At 37.5% G+C, this 24,196-nt stretch overlaps 1 protein-coding gene across 6 annotated transcripts in view; it reads left to right on the top strand.

Moving 5' to 3' along the window:
• Positions 1-20,960, top strand: part of LRRIQ1 (leucine rich repeats and IQ motif containing 1) — a 242,786-nt gene extending 221,826 nt beyond the window's left edge. For 5 of the 6 annotated variants that reach the window (XM_053921021.1, XM_053921016.1, XM_053921018.2 and 2 more), the window contains one exon: positions 6,423-7,063. In XM_053921021.1, coding sequence (XP_053776996.1) covers positions 6,423-6,565 — 143 coding nt within the window. In that variant the 3' untranslated portion in view covers positions 6,566-7,063. Of the gene's footprint in view, positions 1-6,422; positions 7,064-20,884 lie in introns of those variants that run through there. The other variant, XM_053921022.1, reaches the window with a different exon arrangement.
• Positions 20,961-24,196: the final 3,236 nt, after the last annotated feature.

Below are 24,196 nucleotides of genomic sequence, written 5' to 3'. Positions count from 1 at the left end.
AATAAGCATGAAAAGGGATAATGAAAGTTTCCATGAAAAGTTTTTGGGAAACCTATCTACAAGTTTTCACTATCTGGGAATGTGAAAATAAGCACTTTTTAATACAAGTTCCATATGAGGACGGTGAAGATGGGATTAATGAGAATAGCATCAAATGGAAAGCAACTACAACATGATAGTTACTAATATTCTTTGGCACATGGAAGAAAATTGACAGGAAAGCGCTATTGAAAGGCAGAATAGAACCCTGCCTGCTGTGCAAGAGGCGCTAAACAAATACGTGTTGAATGAATGTGGAAATAAAAGGAAGATTTTTTTTATTGTTGTTCAAGTACAGTTGTCTCCATTTCCACCCCACCACAGCCGCCTACCCCACCCATCCCCCTCCCACCTTTGAACCTACCCTCTTTGGCTTTGTCCATGTGTCCTTTGTACATATAAAAGGAAGATTTTTTAATTAAAGCTTTCAAAGCCCCCAAGTGATCTTGAAAATCTAATTTTGGTTTTAAATATTTAAATTTCAAAGAATAGCTGCACAGAGATAATAAACATTTGGGGATTTATTTAGAATACATATTTTTGCTAACCATTTACCCTGCAAAATTGAGGTAAGACAAGTTTATTAGAAATTAAAATATAGTGTTATATAAGTACTGGGTTGTTTCAAAGGACTATGCATATGAAGGGTAATAATTTATGCCATTATTCTTTCATTATAAATACATATGGAAACATAGTTGTAAATATAATGAAATTGAACAGAGTTCCAAAGAAGAAACACTTTAAAAAATAATTGGAGAAGTTAGGGATAGACCTTCTCTGAACTGACAAGATTAAGGGGACATAGGACCTGATTTTTAGAACCAACTGTGTTCAGTAGAAAATGGATACCTAGGTAGCTGATAGAGTGTTAAATTTCATTCGTAACTTCTTATTGAGTTACAGTGTGAATTTCCTCATCAATTTACAAGTTTAAATACAGTAGTTTTCCATTACCTGTTGTTTCACTTTCCAGTTTCAGTTATTATGGTCAACCACAGTCTGAAAATATTAAATTAAAAATTTCAGAAATAAACAACTCATCAGTCTTAAATTACATGCCATTTTGAGTAGCATAAAGAAATCTCACTCTGTCTTGCTCTGTCCCGCCCAAGACACAAAGCATCTCTGTGACTTGCTTATCCATGCTGTATACACTACATGGATCCGTTCACCCCTTAGTGGCCGTCTTGGTTAACAGATCGACCATGGGTGGATCACAGAGCTGATGTTCGAGTAATCCTTATTGGACTTACTAATGACCCTTGAGTGCTAGAATAGTGATGCTGGCAATTGGGATATGCTGAAGAGAAGCCATAAAGTGCTTCCTTTAAGTGAAAATGTATGTACATACAGGAAAAACATAGTGTATATGGGGTTCAGTCCTATCTGTGGTTTCAGGCATCCCGGTGGATAAGGAAGAACTGTACTCTGTAACTATCTACTACTTGGTGGGAAACCCCAGAACTGTAATAACCATAGTTATATAGAATAGTTACCAATGAAAAGAGTTTAGTTTACTTAAGACCCATGTGGGAGAAGGCAAATTTAGTTATGAAAAAAAATCACAACATCTATTTAGATTTTACAACTGTAAATCAATCTATAAAAATGTTTCTTTAGAAAAAAAGAAAGCAGAGTTGAACCATATTAGTGTCAGAACCACAGAAGTTTTAGAATCGAGAGAGTATTTTTAACACCACATTCTAGTCACTCTTGTCTGTGTGTATACAGCCACTAAGTGTCTTTAAGCAGAAATAAACATAGAGTGTGTTACAAGTAATAAAAACTGGGAAAGCAGTGCATATTATAAGGAGGCCTCAAAGGCTATAGATCAAATATGAATGGTAGCTGTTATAAAAATCAAAATACACAAAGTACCAAAGTAAAACTATGTACAACATCTACCAAAGTAAAACTATATACAACATCTACCAAAATAAATTTGCCACTATATATATTATGTATTAGCTTTCATTATTAGGAATTATTTTCCAAAATAAGTGTACCTAGATAAAACTAGTATGTCACACATGTTGATTTTTAAGGGAATCATAGTTACTGTGATTTTGAGCAACAAAAACAAATACTATGGATATTTTTGTGACTTTCAAATGTATCAAACCTAACTTTTCTTATTTATATGTCTCTTAAATATTGGGTAAGAAAAATAACTGAAAATGTGATTGTCCAGTTGGGATTTTGAGAGATATTTTATTAATCTTTTTATAATTTATATAAAAAACTTACTCACTGAAAAAACTTGAAAACAATTTTAAAACAAGCTAAATCACCATGCTACAATGAGGAAATCTGAATATGATAAAAACAACCTGTTTGTTATTTGTTTTGTTTTCATCCTCAACGTTAAACTATCTACCTGAAGTTCACTGTAAATGATCGTTATTACTTAAGGTTGGACATGGGAATGGCCTTAAAAAGCAACTGTTACTTGAACACTGTAATACCTACCTCAACCTCAAAAGGGCCACGCGTAACTCAATTATAGCACTTAAATTGATGTAAACGCTTTGCTGCTAAAAATTTGTTCTGGTCACTTTCATTAAAATGTTGAATTTTTTTTCTCCATGCTTTTCTTATGCTGTATCTGCTGTTAAGCAATACAATATGGGAAGGACTTTGAAATGATTTCTATATTCATACATGTAGTGTTATGTGTATCAGTGAAAATCCAATGACGTATTACTATACTTCATGAAATTTCTATTTTGACCTGTTTAACAAAGTTTTTTCTGTACATACCAAGACAGTCATTCAAAGCACTTTAAATATTAAATTACTTATCAAAACACAGCACATAAAGACCTTGACATTTGTTAAAGAACCAAGGATTTAACAACAAAAATGAATTTAAAGGACCAGAACAAATCTTTAGCAGAACACAGATTATGTGGCAAAAAGTGACTTATTGGAAGATGAAGCATATTTATCAAGGCCCACTTTCAGCATATATGTAAGAGGCAATTTGTTGACTGGTATGCTTACCTGCAAATATGTAGCAGACCGTTGTTAAAGAAACATAAAATCTATAACAATATGGCAGGAAAGAGGAAAACACTATCACAGTTCCTTTAGCCATAATTTTTTTTATTCCAGGACAACATCAGTAGGTCTAGCTCTAATGTAAATTTTTTGAGGCACGATTCTCTCACTATTGTATTTTCATGTGGGTAAGTAATTTTAGAATGATTATACATTGACTGTATTAAATTGCTTCTTTTTTTCTTTCCTAGAGTAATCATGGTACAAAGTAATAGCTTTGCAATGAATGCCAATATGTGATTCTTTTATAGATGTGTTGTTTCACTCCTCAATTTATTTTCTATATATCTGGTGGTTCAAGAATTTATATGATAAAAAAATAAAGAGTCTCACTAAATGCAATGAGAGAATAAGCTACATTGATTACTGCTCAAATTGTTTATTTACACGTAGCCAAACAATAAAATAAAGGCTTTTAATCACATCTATAATATTGTTTTTAAGCAATATATTCACATATGTTTTTATGCAACTTAAACACTAGTTTTCTACAACATGTTAATTCCACTAAAAATATCTTCAAAATTGCTATAAAGTTGTTTTGTAATATCACAATGATTCTTAAATAATAACTATTTGCTGAAGGAATTACACTAAACAATTAAAAACTCACAAACTACCTTTTAAATATAGGGTTGCGTGGGGATAAGTACAAAAAGACTTGAAGATTCATTAATAGCTTCAAAATAATGACAACAGAACCATGTTAGAATAAAAACTTGTGTCATACCGTAAATATGTAGTCAATAAAAAACCCTTTAGAATGCAGAAAAACCATTAAGAATTAGGACTTTGTCTAAAACAAAAGCTGTTTTAATGTAATTTAGTTTATTTCTTTTTGAAATAATTGTTTTAGGAGCATATGAAATTATCTATAAATATTCTAATACTTTGTCCAGAAAGTGCCACCCTTCTCCCATGTCACTGCCATCTTTGATAAAAGCTTATATTAAGAATAAAGGCATTAAATAATACATCTTTATAATATGAAGATTCTTTCATCAAAAATATGAGTCAATAATACACTGTTATTGAATTATATTTGTAAATGCATACTTATTTCTATGTATTACCTTGAATAACACTTGCGTCAAACCTGATTTCGCTTTCTCTGTTGGGACAGAATATTTGTTTTAGTCATTTGTGAAAATCCACTTATTCTTTTTTGATGTCTATTTTTTCTTAAATGAATATATCTGAATTCTAAATGTATCCCAATAGCTCTTCATTTCTCAGACCTCCCAGCTCCCTCATCCCTCCAGTCCCAGCATTCTCCCTAACTAGTATGTACTTGAAAATATGTACTACCTGCTATCCAGGATATAGTTTATTCATCAAAGAATTTTTACCGCTGGGGCAAGGTTGTTACGGGGTTTTTTTTTTTTTTTTAAGACCAAAGTCCACATTCCATTTTGTTATTTGGAAAGAATACTTTTCCAATATGTAACTAGTAAACAGAAAGTGGATAAGCTTTTAGCATGCTTTCTTCCATTTTATAGGCTACTATTTTATCATTAGGAAATTCTTGCTTTTTTGCACCAGCAATATTCCTGTTGTTCGAAAGAATTCTTACAGTTTTACAAAGGACTACTGACTGACTGACAGGGAGTAGCTTAATGCAGGCTAAATCTGGCTGGCCCATGAAAGCCAACTCCACTTGGCACCTCCTACTTGTTCCTCTCTTTGCTGAGAATGCCTTCAGGAATGCCAGCTGTGAAGGTCTCTAAACTCCTGAGCTATGGTCTGTCTCTAACTCCGTTACAGACTTGTGCCATAGGCATTAGCTCTCTGAGCCTAGCATACCCTTTTCTAAAGCAGTACCTTTTAATTTTTTCTTGCTTTTCAGTAACGGTCTCTTTGTAGTCTAAAAGTAAAATATGCTCCCTTATAGAGGCTCATTAACTCCTTTGTATTTATTTTCCTAATCATAGTTTTAAAATTAAAATGTGATACTCTGTTTTAAAAGAGCTTTTAAATATAAAATGGACTTTTAAAATCAACACTCACCATCGTATTGCACCAAATTTGAAATTATATCCAATTTCCACAAAAAGTCTGTTTCCTAACCTATTTGGATATATATTTTTAAATGTTTAAAATTTTAGTTAGAAAATTATTAATTAAAAAAAAGAGTTATGTATGTTTTCCCTCTAAACTTATTTCAAGCACGAAGGCATCACAATGGAGAGTCACAGTCACGTGGTCTGACCCTTTGCCTGAAGCCAGCACTGAGGGGAGCTCAGGAGTATTTCACCCTGGTGCTGTTCAGTCCTTTCCCCGCAGACACAGCCCTGTGCACTTGCCTACTCCTCAGGAGATTTAAAGTTCAAAGCAGACAAAACCAAGGGGGAGGGTGGGAGCAAGGGTGGAAGCCGGAGGGGGGCACGGGATGGAAGAATGAGAGATCTCTCTCAACAACAACAACGGAGGAGGAGGAAAAGAGAGAGGATCTCTCTCAACAACAACAAACGGGAGGAGGAGGAAAAGAGAGAGATTGATACAGTGTTTTGGGGTCTTGCTGAGAAAAACATTCCTAATCCACTGTCCCATTCTTTCAACTGCCATTTGTTTTTATCCTCTAATAATTGGTGTTACCTTTCTCTGGAGAAATTATAATTTGTTGAATATAAATAATAATTTATTCCATTTTATAGCACCTGTTTACAAAGCACTCTCACAGATATTACTACCATTACAATGTAATCAGAACAGCAGTTTTCACAACAACCCTGTAAGGCACAGGTGTTTCTCCCTCATTTACAAAACAATCGCTCGGAAAGGGCACGACCTGTCGGGAATTACAAAGCTGCGTTACATGCAGCCAGGCTAGAACCCAGAAATATCTCTAGGTTCTAGATCTAATGTGTTTTCCATTTTACCAATAATTCTTTATCCTGAAGAAGCTTTTAATTCAGTCAGACTGTTCCTAAAACTAATCTTAACACAGTCAACATTTATGAAAATATAAGCAATTACAAAAAATTTCAACTGTGAAAATATAAACAAATTTAAATATCTAAATGTTAAGAAGATATATTATCTCATAGCCTTGAAATGCTGGGGATATTTGAATTGTAAACACATGAAAACTGTTATAGCTAGTTAACTTTTTTTGGTCAGTTCCTTTTATGTAACCTAAATATAATTTATACAAAACTTTGATTATACTATTTTGCAAACAAAAATAGAAAATCAATATACTTTTTTAGACGTCAAAGACCATATAGTTCTGCAATGCATTTTATTGACAAATATATTGCTTTAAAATATGTTATTTTGATCAAGTACAGTGAAAGTGTACATTTAATATCACTGTCTAGGTTTTTCAATTAAAGGAATACTCGCACCAATGATAACAAATACAGGACCTTCTAAGAAAGAACGCTTATCATTCCGTGACAATCCTGTACAGCTCAGTGGTGGATGGGGAAGTGGCAAAAAGAAGACAAAAACTTCAAACTAATTCTTCAAGTTTAGCAAATGGCACTTGATTTCTTTCAAGAGTTCTGTGGAATCTGGTCATGTTACCAATTGGATAAAAGGTGTTAGGATGCTGTATTCCATTTGTATTATTACACACATTTCTTAATTTTGCTTTATGGTGGAGTTATCTAATTTCCCTTCTGTAAAATACAGGTTTGCTCTTGTTCCTATGTTCATGTAAAATGGCCTCCAGAAATGAATTTTTGAACTATTGCAGTGGAATTTGCATATTCAATTTCTTATTTTCTTTACAATTTTATGCTATGTATATTAAAGAGAGTTTCTGTTATGAATAATAAATTGCAATACTATATACATAATAGAACATAACTATATTTTATTGACTTTATAGTATTAATAAATAAATAATATATTAATAAACTCTACTTGACCAGACTATTACAATTAACTATTTCAAAGATAAATTGATATATAAAGTAATTTAGAGTACACAATGAAAATAGCCTTCATTTCTTGTCTTACTTTGTCATCTTAAATAGATTATAGTTATGTTAAGAAAATATATATTCTATTTAAATTAAAATGAAACACAAACTTTAGTATTTATCAATTTGATAAATCAGACATTTTCTGTATAATTTTTATTCAGATGTATGTCACTTATTTATAAAAGGTAGATACTAATTTTTGTTCATTAACATTATTCTACTGACTCAAAATATTCTATCATTTTAAATTTTGTTCAGGTGCCTTAAAATTACCATTTAAAAATATTTTCAAAGCTCAACCTTATCATGTCATAATATTAATATATTGCCTAAAATGACAGACCAGTTTTATGAAACTCATACTATTGTGTCGTTAATATTCTGAGATATCATAAAATGATATGTAAATAAAATGTGCAAAATGCTGCATTTACCTTTAATGCCCCTTAGAATCTTTTACTCTCCTGAATCTGAGGCTTTTTTCACAGAGCTAAGTTCTCCAGTGACTTCTCAGTGTGTTGCTGTGTAATAGGATCCAGTGAACTTCAGTTTCCCCCCCGCTTTTTTTCTACTTTTTAATGAAATATTTCATCTAAATGTGGCTAAGCAGATTTAGAGATGCATTTATTTAGTGTGTGCCCCATCTACTTTTGGAGCACTATTGCATTTCAAACCTATAAATTTCTTTTAACTTGATTGAGACAGAAATGTTAATGAACCTTGAGCTGTCAGTCAATGTAGAAAACTTAGATTCAGATGTTGTGGGCTAGAAATTGAGCTTTGGAACATAAGCTCCATGTGTAGCTGCTTTATAAGCCTGTTGTTATGCCATCCTTTTACTAACAGAACCCACAAGCCAACATAATGTGATGATAGAAATTATTTTATCTCAGCTTATTGTGAACGCTGCAGGAGAAAGCCACATTAAAGCTGATATTGATGGAGTTTCATGGTTCGTATACCCAAATCAATTAAGTGAAAAGGCTAGCATGAGAGGTGAGATGCTTATGATTAAACTGTTTTAGTGCCTAAAAGTAATTTAATTTATAGTTTCCTTATTCTGTGATCTGTATAATTGTTTCATAATATTAATTTTGAGGAAGATGATGAGTATTACTGTTCCTTAAATTTCAGATGATTTTATATGTATATGTATTCTGTATATATTCTATATATATGGTGTTAAATTGAAAATTCTTTGTAGCGTTGTTTATTGTGTCAGCCTTCAAATGATGATTTTAAAAATCTCTGTGTTCCAACTTATTTTAATACTAGTATATTTGTGTTTGTGAAAATAGAAAAGATGAATTTTAAATTAAATACATTTTAAATTTTATTTATTTTTAAATTATAATAATGGAATAAAATCTGAAAGAAACCAAAACAAGAGATAGTCTTTCTTCTCTTTCTTTGGGCCAACATTAGGGCAAAATGTGTCTCTAAGATTTAGGAAGATAAACAATGTGAACCTAAATTGTCATTTATTTGACTAAATTATGGATTCATAGTGATGGATCTAGGCAGTGCTACTATTCAAATATACTCATAGGACCTAAAGTGACATTTTGTCCTTTCCTGCACCCTGTGTCCTACTGCCACCCCCTTCCCAACTCATCCTCGCCTCTCTACCTTTCCTCTTCCCCCAGGGCTGTCTCAGCAACTATCATAGCTAACTTCTAATAAGGTGGTAACGTGAGTCACTGTTCATAAAAAGGTGGATGAAAGTGTTAGGTAGGGTATTTGAAGATTCTAAAATGTCTTGATTTGAGAGCTAACTATGTTGATTTATGGGGCTATCACCTTCCCAACAGTCAGTCTGCCGACCTGGCCTTTGTGCATGTGGTTTATTGTGAGAGATCTTAGTGGGTGTTTGCGGAAGCATCCCAAACCCTCATTTCTTATTGTGCACATAAATTAGTTGAAAGCACAGCACACAGGTATTTTTTTAAATGGCAGAATAATACAACAATGGCCAAAGCATTGTTCTAGACACTGCTCTACCTTAGAGGCAAAAGAGAGAATGCACTGGGATTCTGAGGAACTAGTTTTCAGTTGTCATGGGTTTTTGTTTTGTTTTGTTTTGTTGTTTTGTTTTGAGAAAACAAAGGAGAATGCACTTTAACTAGAAAAAATATGTTGGAAGGTACAGATAGGAATAAAATGTTTTGAGATTATAATTGCAAATGAACAATAAATACCAGTGTTTTAAGAGATCTTGTCTAAATTTAAATCCTTACATCCTCAGCAGAATAAGCTTTGGTTCTTAAATTCCTTGGTTATGTTGTTCAGTTATTCAGTTGGCCATTGCCATGATTTTCTGTTATTTCATACTTCACTCATATTTCCTCTCATTTATCTCAAAATCTGGGCAGCATTGATATAAAGTTTAGAATAGTAAAATTAAACATATAGGATATATTTTGATAATATTTAACTGGTAGTATTCTATAATCAAGGGAACTATAATAAGTAGCTTAATAAACATTTAAAAAATATCATTTGTCATTCACTTAATCAAGATTAAATGAGTGGATAAGGCCTCCTGTTATATTGTTTTTCCTTTATTATCATATTTTCTACCAAATGCAGTTTCCATGATCTTTAAAGGCTAAAAGAGTATTCACCATCCAGATTTATGATATTTATTACTTACTGGTAGAAAGTGAGTCAGCTAGTGAATATACTTTAATTTAGGGGAAGAAGACCCCTGGGCATTCTATAGAATAACTAGTCACAAAAAGGTTAGCTAGTCTTACAGTCCATTTCAGTGTAAAATGAAATCCACTCCCTACTGTTATATTTTTACTTACCTACATGAAGCATTTTCTGTCGTTGATGACTGTGAGATTCAGGGAAAACCTTTTCCAGCAGATAAACAACTACAGTCTAGACCTATGCTGTCCAGGACATTAGCCTCTAACCACATACACCTACAGGATACTTTTAATATATTTTTGTCTGAATTGAGATATGAAGTACCAAACAGCAGATTTCAAACATTTAGTATGACAAAAGAATGCAAAGTTGTCTAATAATTATATATTGATTATATTAAAACAGTATTCTGGCTTAAATAAAATGTTGTTATAAAATAATTTCATCTATTTTTTTAAATGTTAGTGCTAGAAAATGTTAAGTTATATATGTTTAATGTTGCATTGCGATGGCACAGCACTGATCTGGAGGCCCCTCTGTGAGGTAACTTAGGCCGGGTGTATGGGTGCAGAAAATAATCAGTGAGATAACAGGTAAAAGACAGTGACCACGGGAAATAAGGCACACAAGTCCTATTTTAAAAAGAAAACTTTTATTCTGCTAAATATAGTGCATATTACAAAATAAGGAAAGATAAGTTCCATCATGGTTCAGTTCTAGACTTTAAGATGGCATAATTGAACTTAACTATATTAATAAAATTTATATTTAAAAAATTTGGTCTTAATAACAGACCATCTTATAAAGTCAGGTTGAGATCTTCTGTGTAACTGCTGATGTGAACTGGCACTAGCACTCACCTTGTAGCCTGTGTTGTGTCAAGCTTTACATATGGATAACTGTTCATTTTCCAAATGGCATGATATGAACTGTACATAAATGGGATCTTTTGATGGGACCCATATTCTATTTGGCATCCTAATCTAAGGCATAAAACATACAAACCAATAACAGTTACGTAAATGAACATAATACATTTAAAAATCACAAGGGTGTGTATAATGTCTACAAGCATGTAATCCGCACGTGCTTTATGCGGCACTGCCCAACCACCGTTCTTCCCTTCCTCCAAGTATCGCGTAGATCTTCTGTTCCTAGGAGCCGCAACTTTACCAAATCAAAAATTGAACTTTTCATGTGGCTTTTTATTTATAACTTCTATCCCTGCCCACAGGTTAGGGTATCCGCCCTCTGTAGCTCCGGAATGGCCACTGTAGGGAAGGGATCACGAGGACTCTTTAGAGCTCAATAAACAAGAATGAATTAAGCAGAATGGAAGAGAGCTCGCGCCCCAATCGGCCGTGTTGGCTGTAACGTTGGGAGGTTCCAGCGAGGGCTTCTCTGGCACTTGTTTGTCATATTGGCTTTGAAAAGTACCTAGCCAAGGCGCTACAAAAAGAAAGATCCTTTCCATGAAGCTTTGAGAAAAGTGAACCAATTACCATTACCGCAGGTAAAGTTTTCCCTTATTTCAAGGCTCATTTTTACCATCACTGAATGTAATCTTCATAGCATTCCTCCCTTTTAGATGTTTTTAAAACCACTTTTACATTGCAAGAGCAAAGGTGAGAAAACGCTTCAAGCCCAGGCTTTCCTCGTGGAGGCCTGAATGCATTTACCAGCGTCAACCAGGTGAGTAAATATAAAACAATTTTTTAATACATCACTGGAATTTATGAAAATTTTCTCTTGCAAAGGCTATACCAGAAACTTTCAAACTTATTTTAAGATCCTTATAGAATTGGTCTAGATCATCACTGTACAATACAAATATAATGTAAGCCACAAGTGCAACTTTAAATTTTCTAATGGCCACATCACAAATGTACAAAGAAATTGATAAAATTAATATATTTTATTTAATCCAATATATCCTTTTTTAATCAAATGAAATTATAAAGTACATTACCTAATAAGAGAAAATTTAAGGTATACTATTTCCTAAAATACATGTCTTAGAGAAAAATTTTAAAAGGCATAAAATAAGATGACTTCTGATTGACATCTATAAATGTGTAACTATTAGTAATATTTAACTATGCATATTCCAGATAAAATAAACACTAACTCTACTGCTTTGCTCTTTGATGTGGATTTAAGGTTTCCTCTCACATTACGGAATTCAAGATATCTCTCCAAAGTTCATATCAACCGAAAATTACAAGACGACGTAGTAAGGGTAGTTCTGTCCCTCATCTTCTCTGGCTTGTCCCAATTTGGTCGAGCCATGTACTTCCCCTTAGCCTCAAAGTGAAACCAATGCTTGGAATAACTCAATATAATCCATAGAACAAAGTGAGAAATCAGCACAGCAATTTCATTCTGCTCAGTACATATTTTGATATGATGCGTATGGAAGAAAGTGTAAAAACTCATGCTTTTTGCAATCTAATTGTCCTGTGTTCTAACCTTCACTGATAGGCCATTTTTGACAAGTCGCAAATTCTATGAGCCTGTTTGCTTATCATTAAATTAAGATTATAAGTTGCCCAGGCTGGTGTGGCTCAGTTGGTTGGGCATTGTCCCACACAATGAAGGGTCAGGGCACATGCCTAGGTTATGGGTCTGTGTGAGAGGCTACTGATCGATGTTTCTCCCTCACATAGATGTTTCTCTCCCTCCCTGTCTCCCTCTCTTCCCGTCTCTCTAAAAATAAATAAATAAACATTTTGAGGTGCTATGAAATTAAGTGCCAAAGTATACGTAAAGCCCCTGATTCAGTGCCTTGGGCATCATAAGCACTCAGTAAATGGTGTCTCGAAACAGAGTACCTTTCTAGACCAATATTCCAAAATTAAACAAAAAAATGCATAAATCCTGCAAACTTTATTTGGGATGTATTTCCATGAAAAGATGGAAACCTATTTTTAGAAGATCTTTAAAACAGATTCTCTTGAGTTGCCTTGAAATGGCAGTAGAATTCAGTGCTTCAAATAGACACATACTGAGCATCCTCTACTGACAGTGTGCAGAATACTTTGGAATTTTGAAAGGCACACAGTTCTAATAAAATGTTAACTTAAGTTTTCCTATTGACAAGTAAAATATCTATTTCTTTTTTTAAACAAAAAATAGACTAAATTCAGCACCAGAACCCTGTGAGCAATGCTTCATACTCCAAAACAGACCCATAACCACATTTCCACTACCAGGGCCCAAAGCAGATGCTAGTTAATTGACTACACTGGCTCACGTTCTTCATTTCTCTCTGACTCTCCACGTCTCCACCCTCCCCCTTCAAAGGAAAATATTGGCTTACCTTCTCTCTAGGAAGATGAAAGGATATTCTTACCTTGATTTGATTTCTTAATGTCTGCTCTGTTTTTTAAGAACAAAAAAATGTATTATCTTGATAAATATAAATTAACTTTAAAAAATGAGTATTAATTTAGACCCAATAAACAACACTATGAAAAATGTTTAGTATACTAAAGGGGCTATAAAAGTGCTTGGGGCATGGAAAGGATTAATTTTAAATGAGCATGCACAGGGAAAGGGTGTTTTCATACTCTAGCTAACTGATCTTGTAGGATGAGTTGCTACTGAGGAAAGCATTTTAGGCAAGTGATACAGCCTGGATAAGTACCTGGAGACAGATACCAGCGAGGTGTCCAGGGCACTGAGAACAGAACAATCCAGGAACTTAATTATTATACAGAACTAAGAGAGCCTGGTGAAGAGACTGGGAATAAGGAGGAAATATAATGGGGAAAGGGGATTGGATAAGAGACACTGAGACCTCTCCAGCCTGCAGATTTTAGGTCATAGGTGTGGCCACCGGCTGGAAAATTGCTATGTACTTCTCAAAAATAGGATGGCAGTAGGATTCTCAGGTAACATTAGCACCAGTAATTATGAAGATTATATCAAAATAAAAATACACATGATTAGGGGAAAATATTGATTTACTTCAAATATGAAATAACAATGAAGTTACTTACATCAATGTCCCTGATCAATGGGTACACTGATTTTTTCATTGTTATTAGTGTTAGGTGGGTGAAAACTTGAATGACAGATGCATTAGCCTTTCAGTCTGTTGAAAGTTGATTTCATATGCTGATGCTTCTTCAGTCTGAGGGAAGCTGTTTTCAAGTGTAGACATCGGCAGATCTCCTTGTAAGTGCTTTCCTCAAAAGGGTATTGATACAGTGATTTTCAGATCAAGCTGTTCAACTTCCCAGGGAGTGGGTTCCATGAGGCCTTAAGGTGCACTCTGCCGTGTCCTCTAAGCTAGAAATGGCTGTAAAAAGCTCATTTCTATATTATTTACTTGGAGTAGGTTAGAATCAAAACTTGAAAGGCCTCTGTCTTTGTCTGCTTGAGCTTCTCTAAAAGAATGCCAAAGACTGGGTGACTTACGCAGCAAACATTTATTTCTCCCAGTTCTGAAGGCTTGAATGCCAAGATCAAGGTTGGGTTCTTGGAAAGGGCCCCCTTCCTGGTTTACAGAAGGCAATCTTCTTGTCTCATCCTCACTTGGTAGGGAGAGACGTCGTGTGCCCTCATCCACTCATGGGAGCTTTAATCTCATCGTGAAGGCTCTACTCTCCCGCGGGTATGTCACCGTAATCACCTCCCACAGGGCCCATCTTCAAACGACATCACATTGGGGATTGTTCCAGTATATAAATTGTGAGGAAACTCGATCATTCAGTCCATAGCAGCCTCCCAGAGACAGCATAGTTTAATTGATATGAATTATATTTCTAATAATAATAACATCAATATAGTCTTTTCTCAATCCATTGCTTAAACTGAGACAATTTTAACAAGACGTTGAGATCTTAATAGGGAACTCTATTTATTTTAGGTCATATAGATTGATGTGTTAATAACAAAACTGGGAGTAGAACCCCAGTCTCCAAACCACAAAAACCTTTCGAAAATTCTTAGGGGCAATACCTAACGGCCTAACCACAGTGGTTTGGGGCAAGCACACTTACCTTAGACGAGCACATACACCCCAAGCCATAGAATCCTCATGGGGCTTTGTTGCCCATATGTGATCCTTTCTCCTCTTTTATCTCTGAAATAATTATATATTTTATTTTCTTAATTAGTTGAATTTTTTATTTTTAAAGTCAATTTTTATTTCATAGTACCATGAGTCTATTTTGCCATGTTCATAATCTCTGTTATATCCTTCCCATTGTGAATTTTAAAAATCATAATAAGAGTAAACAAGAAATGCTTGTAACATGCCAGCCACTTTCCTGAGTGCTTTGGATACATGAACTGTGGTTATATTTACTCTCATCCTTGGGCATGGATACCATTCAGAGCCCATTCTGTAGAAGATGATACTAAATCATAGGCTGGTTACACACTTTTCTCAGCATCATACAGCCAGCAGGTGGTAGAGCTGGACTCAAACCCTGTGAGCCTGAATCTAATCTGTACTTTACTACACTTTTGATGCTATAGATGAAGTAGGTGTGCATACATATATGTTTTACATAAAAGCTGTGTGTAACCAGTTAGCCAAACTTGCCATCCAGGAGTAATCAAAAGGTTATGTAGATAATAAAAATATAGGCAGGTCAGAATGTTGCTATGGATATTTGACAGAAAATACTTGCTTTCTAAGTATAGTCTTTAATTTCAGGTATCATAATTAAGGCAAAGTGTGATAAAAAATGGGTTTTTTTTTACTTAGAGAAAATCAATCCTAATTTGGAAATTAATAGTACAGCAGTTTTTTGTATAAAGGAAATTTCATAGATGTAATGCTACTGTGAGTATTTAGGGAATCATTCGCACGCTTTGATTTGGAAGAAACCAGTGCACCACATTTACTTCTATAATGTCTTTCGTTGGTACGGTGAAGCTTTGAGAATCAGCGCACTTTAGTTATAGAGAACTTTCATTGTTAAAAAGCTTGCTTTTACATTAAAGAAACCCACTATATTCTATCTTAAGCAAAGCCACCTATTTCTAAGGCTAAGCTGAATACATTTAATCACTCTTTTGAATGTCTTCTCTTAGTTAAAATTCACTAATTCCTCTTTTTTTGCATTTTTTTATTACTATTCAAGTACAGTTGTCTCCATTTTCCCACCGCCAGTTTCCCCTGCCCCACTCAACCCCACCTCCCACCCTCAATCCTTCTCTCCTTTGGTTTTGTCCATGGGTCCTTTATACAACCCTCCCCCTTCTTTCCTGGTTATCACCCTCCCCCTACCTCCCAGTTTGTTCTTTATTTCAATTATCTCTGGTAATATTTTGCTTGCTTGTTTGTTTTGTTGATTAGGTTCCACTTACAGGTGAGATCATATGGCATTTGTCCTTAACCATCCTTTGCATCATGTGGTTTCCAAATCTTCTTTGATTCACCCACTGCATACTAGGAAAGATCAGTTATTAATTTCTCTCTGGGGAAGTAGTTTCTAGAGCACTTCTCAGTTCCCTAGATTTCTGCTATAATACTTTGTGTAGCGAGAATCCAATATTTCTTCACTTTTGTTACTGTAATATAATTTTGTTTTAGCTACTTAAGCAACTAAATCATGTTATAGACTCAAAATACCCTCAGATGTTTAATGTATGGACCCTTACGAGCATTGTTTACCCAATCCTATATTTATTTTCCAACTTTAATTTTTGACTTCATGTTTTTCTCCATTGGTTTATTTCCATCATTCCACCTTTTCCAAAAATATTTGCCTCTCAAATTTTTCTTCTATTTTGAGCTGTGTCTAACTGTCCTAAGGATGCATACTTGTAAAACTTTAGAAGTACAGTTTCTGAGTATATGGTGAAAATATGGAACATAATTAAGGTCTACCTTTAATGGATGATACTTGAAGAAAAAAAAATTTTAGTGATTAACAGGATCCCACAGTGCTCATGTCTAGAGATTAAAAATTTGTATGGAAACCCTTATATACTATACAGTTCACCTGGATATAGTCTTTTTTTCAATATATTGCTTATAATGAGAATATTTTAACAAGAGATGTTGAGATCTTAATAAGGAACTGTATTTGTCTCACGTTAAACAGACTGATGTATTAGTAACAGAGTTGGGAGTAGGACCCCCATCTCCCAAGTCACAAAAAGCTTTTAAAAGTTCATAGGGTTAATACCTAACATCCTAACTGCAGTTGGATATACCCAAAGAAGCTTATGTAGCTCAAATGAGACATTGCCCATAAATCTATTCTATTTCATAAAAAATGAAACTTACATTAATAAAGTTTCTTTGTTCATTTTGCAAAGGTATATATTTCTTTTTAAACACTAACACAGTATTCAAAGTTGTATCACATTAGAAAGAGTGCAAGATTTAAGGGCATTCTTACTCAAAAGAGCATAATCAGTTACTTAGATTTTGCTTAATTCAACTCAATTATTGAAAAATTCTTTATATAATAAAACTGCAAGCCCCTCCCCCAACACATGTGAATCAAACACAGTGTAAAAGAAATGCTCTCATTAACATTAATTAAAAATAAACTTTATTGGAAATATATGGATTCACCACAAGTAATTGCATTAGAGAGATTTTCCCCCAAACAAGTTCCTTTTAAAATGGAAGTTTTCTTGAGAACTGTGTTTATTATAATTTTTTCATATCGCATAAGTGGTTGAAATTTCATAGGAAAACCTAATATAAATGAAATACTTAAAGCCATTTTTATTTTTGGTAACTTGAAAAAATGCTCGCTGAATTATTTGATAAAATAGCAGTAAATATTTCAATCGCTTGTTATATTTGAAGTTACTAAACTGGCACTCATGAGGTTTTGTGATCTCAGAAAGCAAACTATGAAGGTAGGGAAGTGTTTAATTGTTGTGACTTTATAACAAAGTCCCTTTGGGGCACCAGTTGGGAACTGAAAATGATGTAATTCGCCGAGGTCCGGAGGGTTCCTTTTCAGCAGTTGTCTTCGCCTGTGGCAGCGCCACCCAGCCAGAGGTAGTGCGCGTCAGTTTTGTTTAACAAAAGGGACATCAAATATCCAGGAAAGGTTAAGAAGTTCGAGCTGTAAAACAAGATCTTAAGACACTGGACCGCTGCCTGGCGTTTACCGTATCCGCTAGGAACCTCTTGCAGTCGGGCCGAAACGCAGAGAGTGGCTCTTCAGCTCTGGAAGACAGGTCGACGTGAGGGGTGCGCGGCTTACACACACACACACACACACACACTCACTCACTCACTCACTCACTCACCTGTGAAAGAGAGTTACAAGTCTGCTTTATCCCCCAAATCTGCAGCAGTCTGTGATAGGGATTAATTCTGATTGCCTGCGCGTAAAACAGAAAGGGCGCTGTGCTCGCCAGAGGACGGTTGGATGATCTATTTGCCAATATCAATATTTGGATGGAAAGCTTAAAATATGTTGCTTTCCCAACAGTTAGACTTTAAAGGAAGAAAAGCACTACTGATGACATATTAGCAGTAAATGGGTTAACCGCTAAGTTCTTTCTGTAGTCGTCGAATGTCTTTCAAGTTTACAGGACAAGCGAAGCTTCATTCTCTAGCTCAGAATGGAGACCCCTCCACAAACGCGCCCTTAGCCACAGCGTCTTCCCGGTCGTAGGTGACTTCGCCTACTGCCTTGAGGTCAAACCCGGCGGCACGTAGAGACTCAACTCTCACCCCAAAGGCCCACCTGGGCTGTCCCGGGCTGCTCCCCCAGGAGGGTGGTTCTTCACCGAGGTGCGTACCAGGAGGCGGCTCGCGGGTGCCAGGGGACTCCTCGAGTTGCCTCCGGAAGTTTGCTCAGCGCACAGCCTTTGCACAAGTTCCCCACGCGAAGCTGTGGCGTGAGGCAGAGCTGCAGCCGCCTTTGTGCGGGGGCGCAGGCTCCAGGGCGCGGTCCGCTCCGCTGGGGCGCCGCTCGCAGCGCCGGCTACTGCCTGCACCCCGAGGAGAGCCATCCCAGGAGTTCGGCTTGCCTTCTGCGAGCCACAGACAGCTTTTTGTTCCGAAACCCTAGAAAGCCTACTTACGACACTTTGCAAGTTCAAAAACCCATCAAAATTCACATCAGGAATCCATAATGCAGGGGGCGGGCAGGGCAGGTTGGAAGGGAAAAGTGAGTGAACATTAACCTTGACCTTTTTCTAAAGTTCTTTAATGTTTTCCAAATAAAGGATTTGGCTCCCTTTCCCCTCTTTTTTTTTTTTATTTTCTGAATAATCCTTGGTGTAATAAACGTATTGTGTGTTTTTCTTTTTTTCCTATCGAATTCATATAGCACCACAGAAAAGAGGTTGAGCTAGATGGGAATGGTTTTCAGCTACTTACAATGAGGAGCGTTCTAAGCGCACTGCCTGGGCTTCCACACCCTGGCCTCTCCTCCTTCGGGGACGGGCGCCTGTGGGCGAGGGTGGGGCACAGCAGGTGGGGGTCTACCCGGAGAAGAACCTGATTCTCTTTCTTTAGACCACCCTTGATTTTGTCTATTGGCCATACCTCCTACCTTGGTAGGGTTTGCTTAATGACCATGGACGTTACACTCACATTGTATAATTCCAGTCCAAAGGAGAAACATACGTTATGTTATTTCGCCTCTACCTACGTGGAGATGCTCTTTCAGGAAAGGTGAAAACTCAACGCGTGAATGTGTATGCACATCTTTTTGAAAATAAGCTGTCTTTAAGACATAGCTAGTAAACCAGCAGGAAAATGTATGTAAAATATATTGCATAGAACTTTAACCAATTCCTACCTCAAATAAAATAGCGGAAGATGTGTAATTGGTAAAAGATTAACAATTTCTAGTAAAATCTGGATTATAAATTTAGTACAGTTTAGATTAATTGTGTATATTTTAAAGGTACATGTCATGGAAGAGATCTAACTTTGACAGTCTTTTATAATAGAACTTTCTGGAGCAATGACGACAGCCATAGCAAGAAATAAAAGGTGATAAGATGATCACGATTGAATTATGAGTTTTAATATTTGTAGTAAAATAACTTTCTATGAAAATGTAAACAACATCTATAGTAAATGTAAACAAACAACAATGTTAGGTCAAAATATTTGTACGTGGGGAAATAATCGTGTTAGATTTTTACATTTCAATTGGATCCTTTAGGATAACAGAATTCAAATCTATTTCTTTAAGGGCAACTACTCATATGTAAAAAACTGTTACTGAAACAAGTTGAAATTCAAAAACAAGCATAGCTTTTGAAAAGATCCTGTGAATTTTTGAAATGCCAAAATACTATTATTGAAATCACAGGTAAATCTAATCTATTACACTTGAGAGCTTTGTAACAGTACACTCGAGAGGCTGACAGGATTGATTAAAATTCAGCTAATGGTTTTTTAAATTAGAATTCACACGCGTCAAAAATGTGACAAAGTTATATATTAATCTGTGGATGTATTTTCTAGAGTAGATGATGACAGATTGGGACATATATTTAAAAGAAAAGCTTAAATATTTCTTTGTGTGTGTACATGTTTTTATCTTGATGAAAACCTCTTGAGCTGCTTCGATGCAAAATATGTTTCTGTGTCTGTTCAGTCTGCAGAGCTGTGAGAAGGTTGAAGATGAAGCCAGGGAAAGAAAACAGCAACAGCGCACACACAAACAGGAGGCCGCCTGGCTTCTTGCCAACATACATGACATTCAATTATTTCAGTGCTTTTTCATGAGAGTTTTCCCTCCATCAGCCTCCCCTCCCTCCTCCAGACCCTCGCTTTTCTACTTTGGTTGGCAGAGCTGATCTGATTCAGCACGCATTCTCCCCAGCTTTACTTACTGATAACATGCCTCAAACTCACCCACAAAAAGAAAGTGCTAAGATTAAAATTCTTGCAATCCCATCTTGACATTTACAGTATCACTACATAAGTGTGACATTTCTTTCAATAAATTGAGAAAGGAACTGAGTGGTCCACACATTGCTTCAGCTGCTGCTTTGCTGTACGTACTCCAGATATTTTTCATTTCCCAAAATACATTCTCATGGGGGGGCATTGAAAACAGCGCTTAGACCTTGAGAATTTTTTTTCAAAGTATAATAAATAACTTAAATTGATAGACAGGCAATCTCTTATCTGAGTTTGACTTATTTGAAGTTACCTTTATGTGTGGGGGGGGAGGAGTTAAATAGTTATTTCAGAAGACTTTTCAATAGTTTAATTTATTCAATTACTTTGTTTCTAGACTCTAAAGGGAACTAAATGAAGAAAACTTGACTAAAACACCCCAAATATCTCCCACCCCAAGGGGGGAGTTGGCACCAATAACAACAGCAACAACCACAAACCAGTTCAGAGCATCAGAGTCATCTCACAAAATAGTCTTTCCACTGTGGTAGCATCTGATGCTGCCAGGGGCATGAAGAGAAAACTGTTTCCAAGAAGTGGAGACTTGAATCTGCAATAGGTCTTACTAACTCTCTTCCCTTTGCTTCCTGGACTCTGCACATTCCTTCACTGCACTTCATTCCTATCAAGAAGATGTGAAGAAACTTCAGTAGCTACACAGCAGCACCCAGAGATCTGAAAGTGCGAAAATCCTAGGATGTCCAAAGTTTTGTTAGGCTTTCAAAGAAATTGATGGCTCCCAACTCTTCCCCTCTCCGACTCCCACCATCACCCACCACCTCCTCCTACAAGTGTTGCCCATCGGTAAAGCAAAGGAGAAAAGCAGGCATAGCAGTTTCATTCCTCATAGATTTCTTGATTGACATGAAAGACAGGGAGCAGAATCCTGGGATTAGAAGCCAGGTTCTCTCATGGAAAGAGATGGACAATACTCTCAGAGATGAAATAGAAAGGTGGAGCAAAACGGGGAGTGGTCCCCTGAGGGTGCCAGGCCGAGCCTGCTGAGATACAATCCGAATTAGAACTTCACTTAATAAACTGGGTCTTACTTGCCTGCTGCTGGCTCCTGGGGCACTGACCAAGGTGATGTTTGGAGCTGGGGAGGGTCATTGAGGTAAAGAGTGAGGATTAAGAGAAAGTTTTGGAAGCCTGCTGAGGAGGCAAGAGTCATGCCATGCCACTCCGGATAGAGTAGTTGAAAGTATTTACCAACACGCTGTGGTCATTTTCCAAGAAGGTTATAGCCAAAGCATTAGGCAGAAAAAGCCCAGGTATGTCTCAGGGAAGGTGAGACAGCATCTCATCCGATTTCTGCTCTTTTTTTGTGACCTCCAGAAATCATTTAATTTTTGTTGTTTAACTAGTTATTTTAAATTTATTATTAATGCACCATTGGCTAGAGCTGTATATTACCATAAACTCCATCTCAAGCTCTCAAAATCCATTAAATGAAGCTCTTGGCAACCAGAGACCCAGCTTCTTGCCAAAAACTGCAGATTAAGCATCCCTTATGGGAGTTTGCCTTAGCTATTCTTCTGTTATAGGCACATGTGGTTACATGTCCCAAAATACACAGGATTCTGTATAATAGATTTGCATTTCAAGGGCTTTTGGGGGATGTTAAGTGGAGTTGGTGACACCTTGCACCCACTCCTCAGACCACCAGGGTCTGAGGTAAGGGCTGGGAAGGACTCGCTAGGCAGCTGTCCTCCTTGGCTTCCCTGTAGTTTCCTCTGGACGCCGAACCTTTACTGGTATAAGGCACTCTAGAGCTTGCATCGTATGTCTTTCATTTATAAGACACCGAATGTTTTTCAGGGAATTTAGAGCTCTTAAGACGCATATTTATAAACAAGCTGACAGAGCTCCACGACATAACTAAGTTTGTAGCTAGGAGTTGTTTTGTATGTCCTCAAGTCTGTAAGGCGTTCTTGCTGCTGTGAGTTTCTTGGCGGGCGGGGGGGGGGGGGGGCTAGTAAATCGTCATTTCTCTTATCCTCCCTGTGTTTGCTAGAGAAAGTCAGACTTTCAGAATATCTGAAGGTAAGGTAAGAGGGGGATAGAGAATGAAAAAGCGTGAAACCACACAGGACAGAGTGGATAAATCTACACTCAACTTTCCCACAGGGGCGGCCCAGGAACAGGCTAGGAAATGCCCAGGAAGCGCGTAGACGCTTCTCCCTAAGCAAGGTCTGGGTGCCCCAGCCGCTATTGGGCTCGTTGGGGCTGCCAAGCTTGGAGGTCCCGAGCCTTGACGCAATCTGGCTTTCTCCCGAAGCAAAGTCTCAGAAAGCTTTTCTTTGACTGCGCCCCCTTGAGATTTAACAATTCGTTGTTGGTGCCGGATGCAGGGCTCGGGAGACAGTAATAATAATACAGCAAAAACGACATAATTACAGGAATAGTGTCAACTCGCCAGAACCTGACTGCGCGTTCAAGGCCGCTCTGAGCGCGGCACCACGTGAACTGAGCTTGAGTTCCAGCTCCGGAGAAGCGACTAGGGAGAAGCGAGGACGCTGCTTCGGGTCGCCAGCTCGGCTCCCACCAGGCCCAACCTGGGTGTTTCTGGCAGCCCGGCCCCTGGGGGTAGCGCCTAAGAGCAGCTCGGAGGCGCGCAGCGCTCGATAATTGTTCCTCCCTGGTTGCGGCCTGTCCTGGCCTCAAAGAGGGCCTGCCAGTGAGTCTTGGGTCAGCCAAGACCCCTAAGAGGGTGGACATTTCCGAATGCATTCGGATGTCCAGATGCCCTCCAAGGTTGGTCCAGGGCTTCCCGACGTGCCGAAGGTCGCGGCACGGTGGTCAGGCTGGCCTGGGGAAACGCGACGGGCACAGCGGGGCCTCTGCGAGAAACCCTGGAGCAGAGGCTTCCCTTGGAAGGTGCAGGCTGCAGCCCTCAACTCGTGGGAGCGCTCCACCGAATCTGCCAGTTTGAGAGGCCTGTTGCAAATGGCTGCCTCTTCGTGCCCAAGGCCCTTAATGCATGTCCCTCCGGCGCCGCGGGCTCCTCAGAAGCCCAGGCCAGTCCGAAGCCACACGGGGATCTTTCAGCCCCGCAGTGCCGCCCTGCGCTCACCGAGCGGCCCGCTCCCGACCCTCCTTACAGTCCCCTCGGGCGGGGACGGGCCGGGACCTGCCAGCTGCTGGGACACCGCCTTCTCTCCAGCGCCCAGCTCCGCGCGTGTCCCTCGCTCCCTGCACGCGCTCTTTAAAGTAACTCCACCGCCTTTCTTTAAGAGTAAAAATAATAGTGTTTAAAAACAACGCTGAAGGCCGTCCTCTTTCACAAACACCTTTGTGTAATAAGCGCCCCTCTAGGACCCTTTGGAGGCAGTTTTCCTGTCGAGTTTTCTTAGACTAATCTGGATCTAATGATAAAATCCTGGACCCAAAGGGGTGCTGGAAAGGAAGGTGTACAAATAGGAAGATATTTGTATAACGGTTTCCATGCCTCGTTCTCCGCTTCCCTCTCGCACCCATCGCCACCAAGTCCACCCCCCGCCGCGTTCCAGCAAAAAAGGAAAGGCCTCGCGCTCCCAAGCGCTCCGAGCGCCGGGTCGCCGAGCTCCTTCCCCCGCGCCAGAAACCGGAGCGGCCCCTCTACCATTGCCACACCAGTTAGTAGCTGCCAATGTATCTGGTTTATAGGGCT

The sequence above is a fragment of the Desmodus rotundus genome, chromosome 3 (assembly GCF_022682495.2).
Source record: "Desmodus rotundus isolate HL8 chromosome 3, HLdesRot8A.1, whole genome shotgun sequence".
Lineage (NCBI taxonomy): Eukaryota > Metazoa > Chordata > Mammalia > Chiroptera > Phyllostomidae > Desmodus > Desmodus rotundus.
This window is presented reverse-complemented; position numbering and strand designations above follow the sequence as displayed.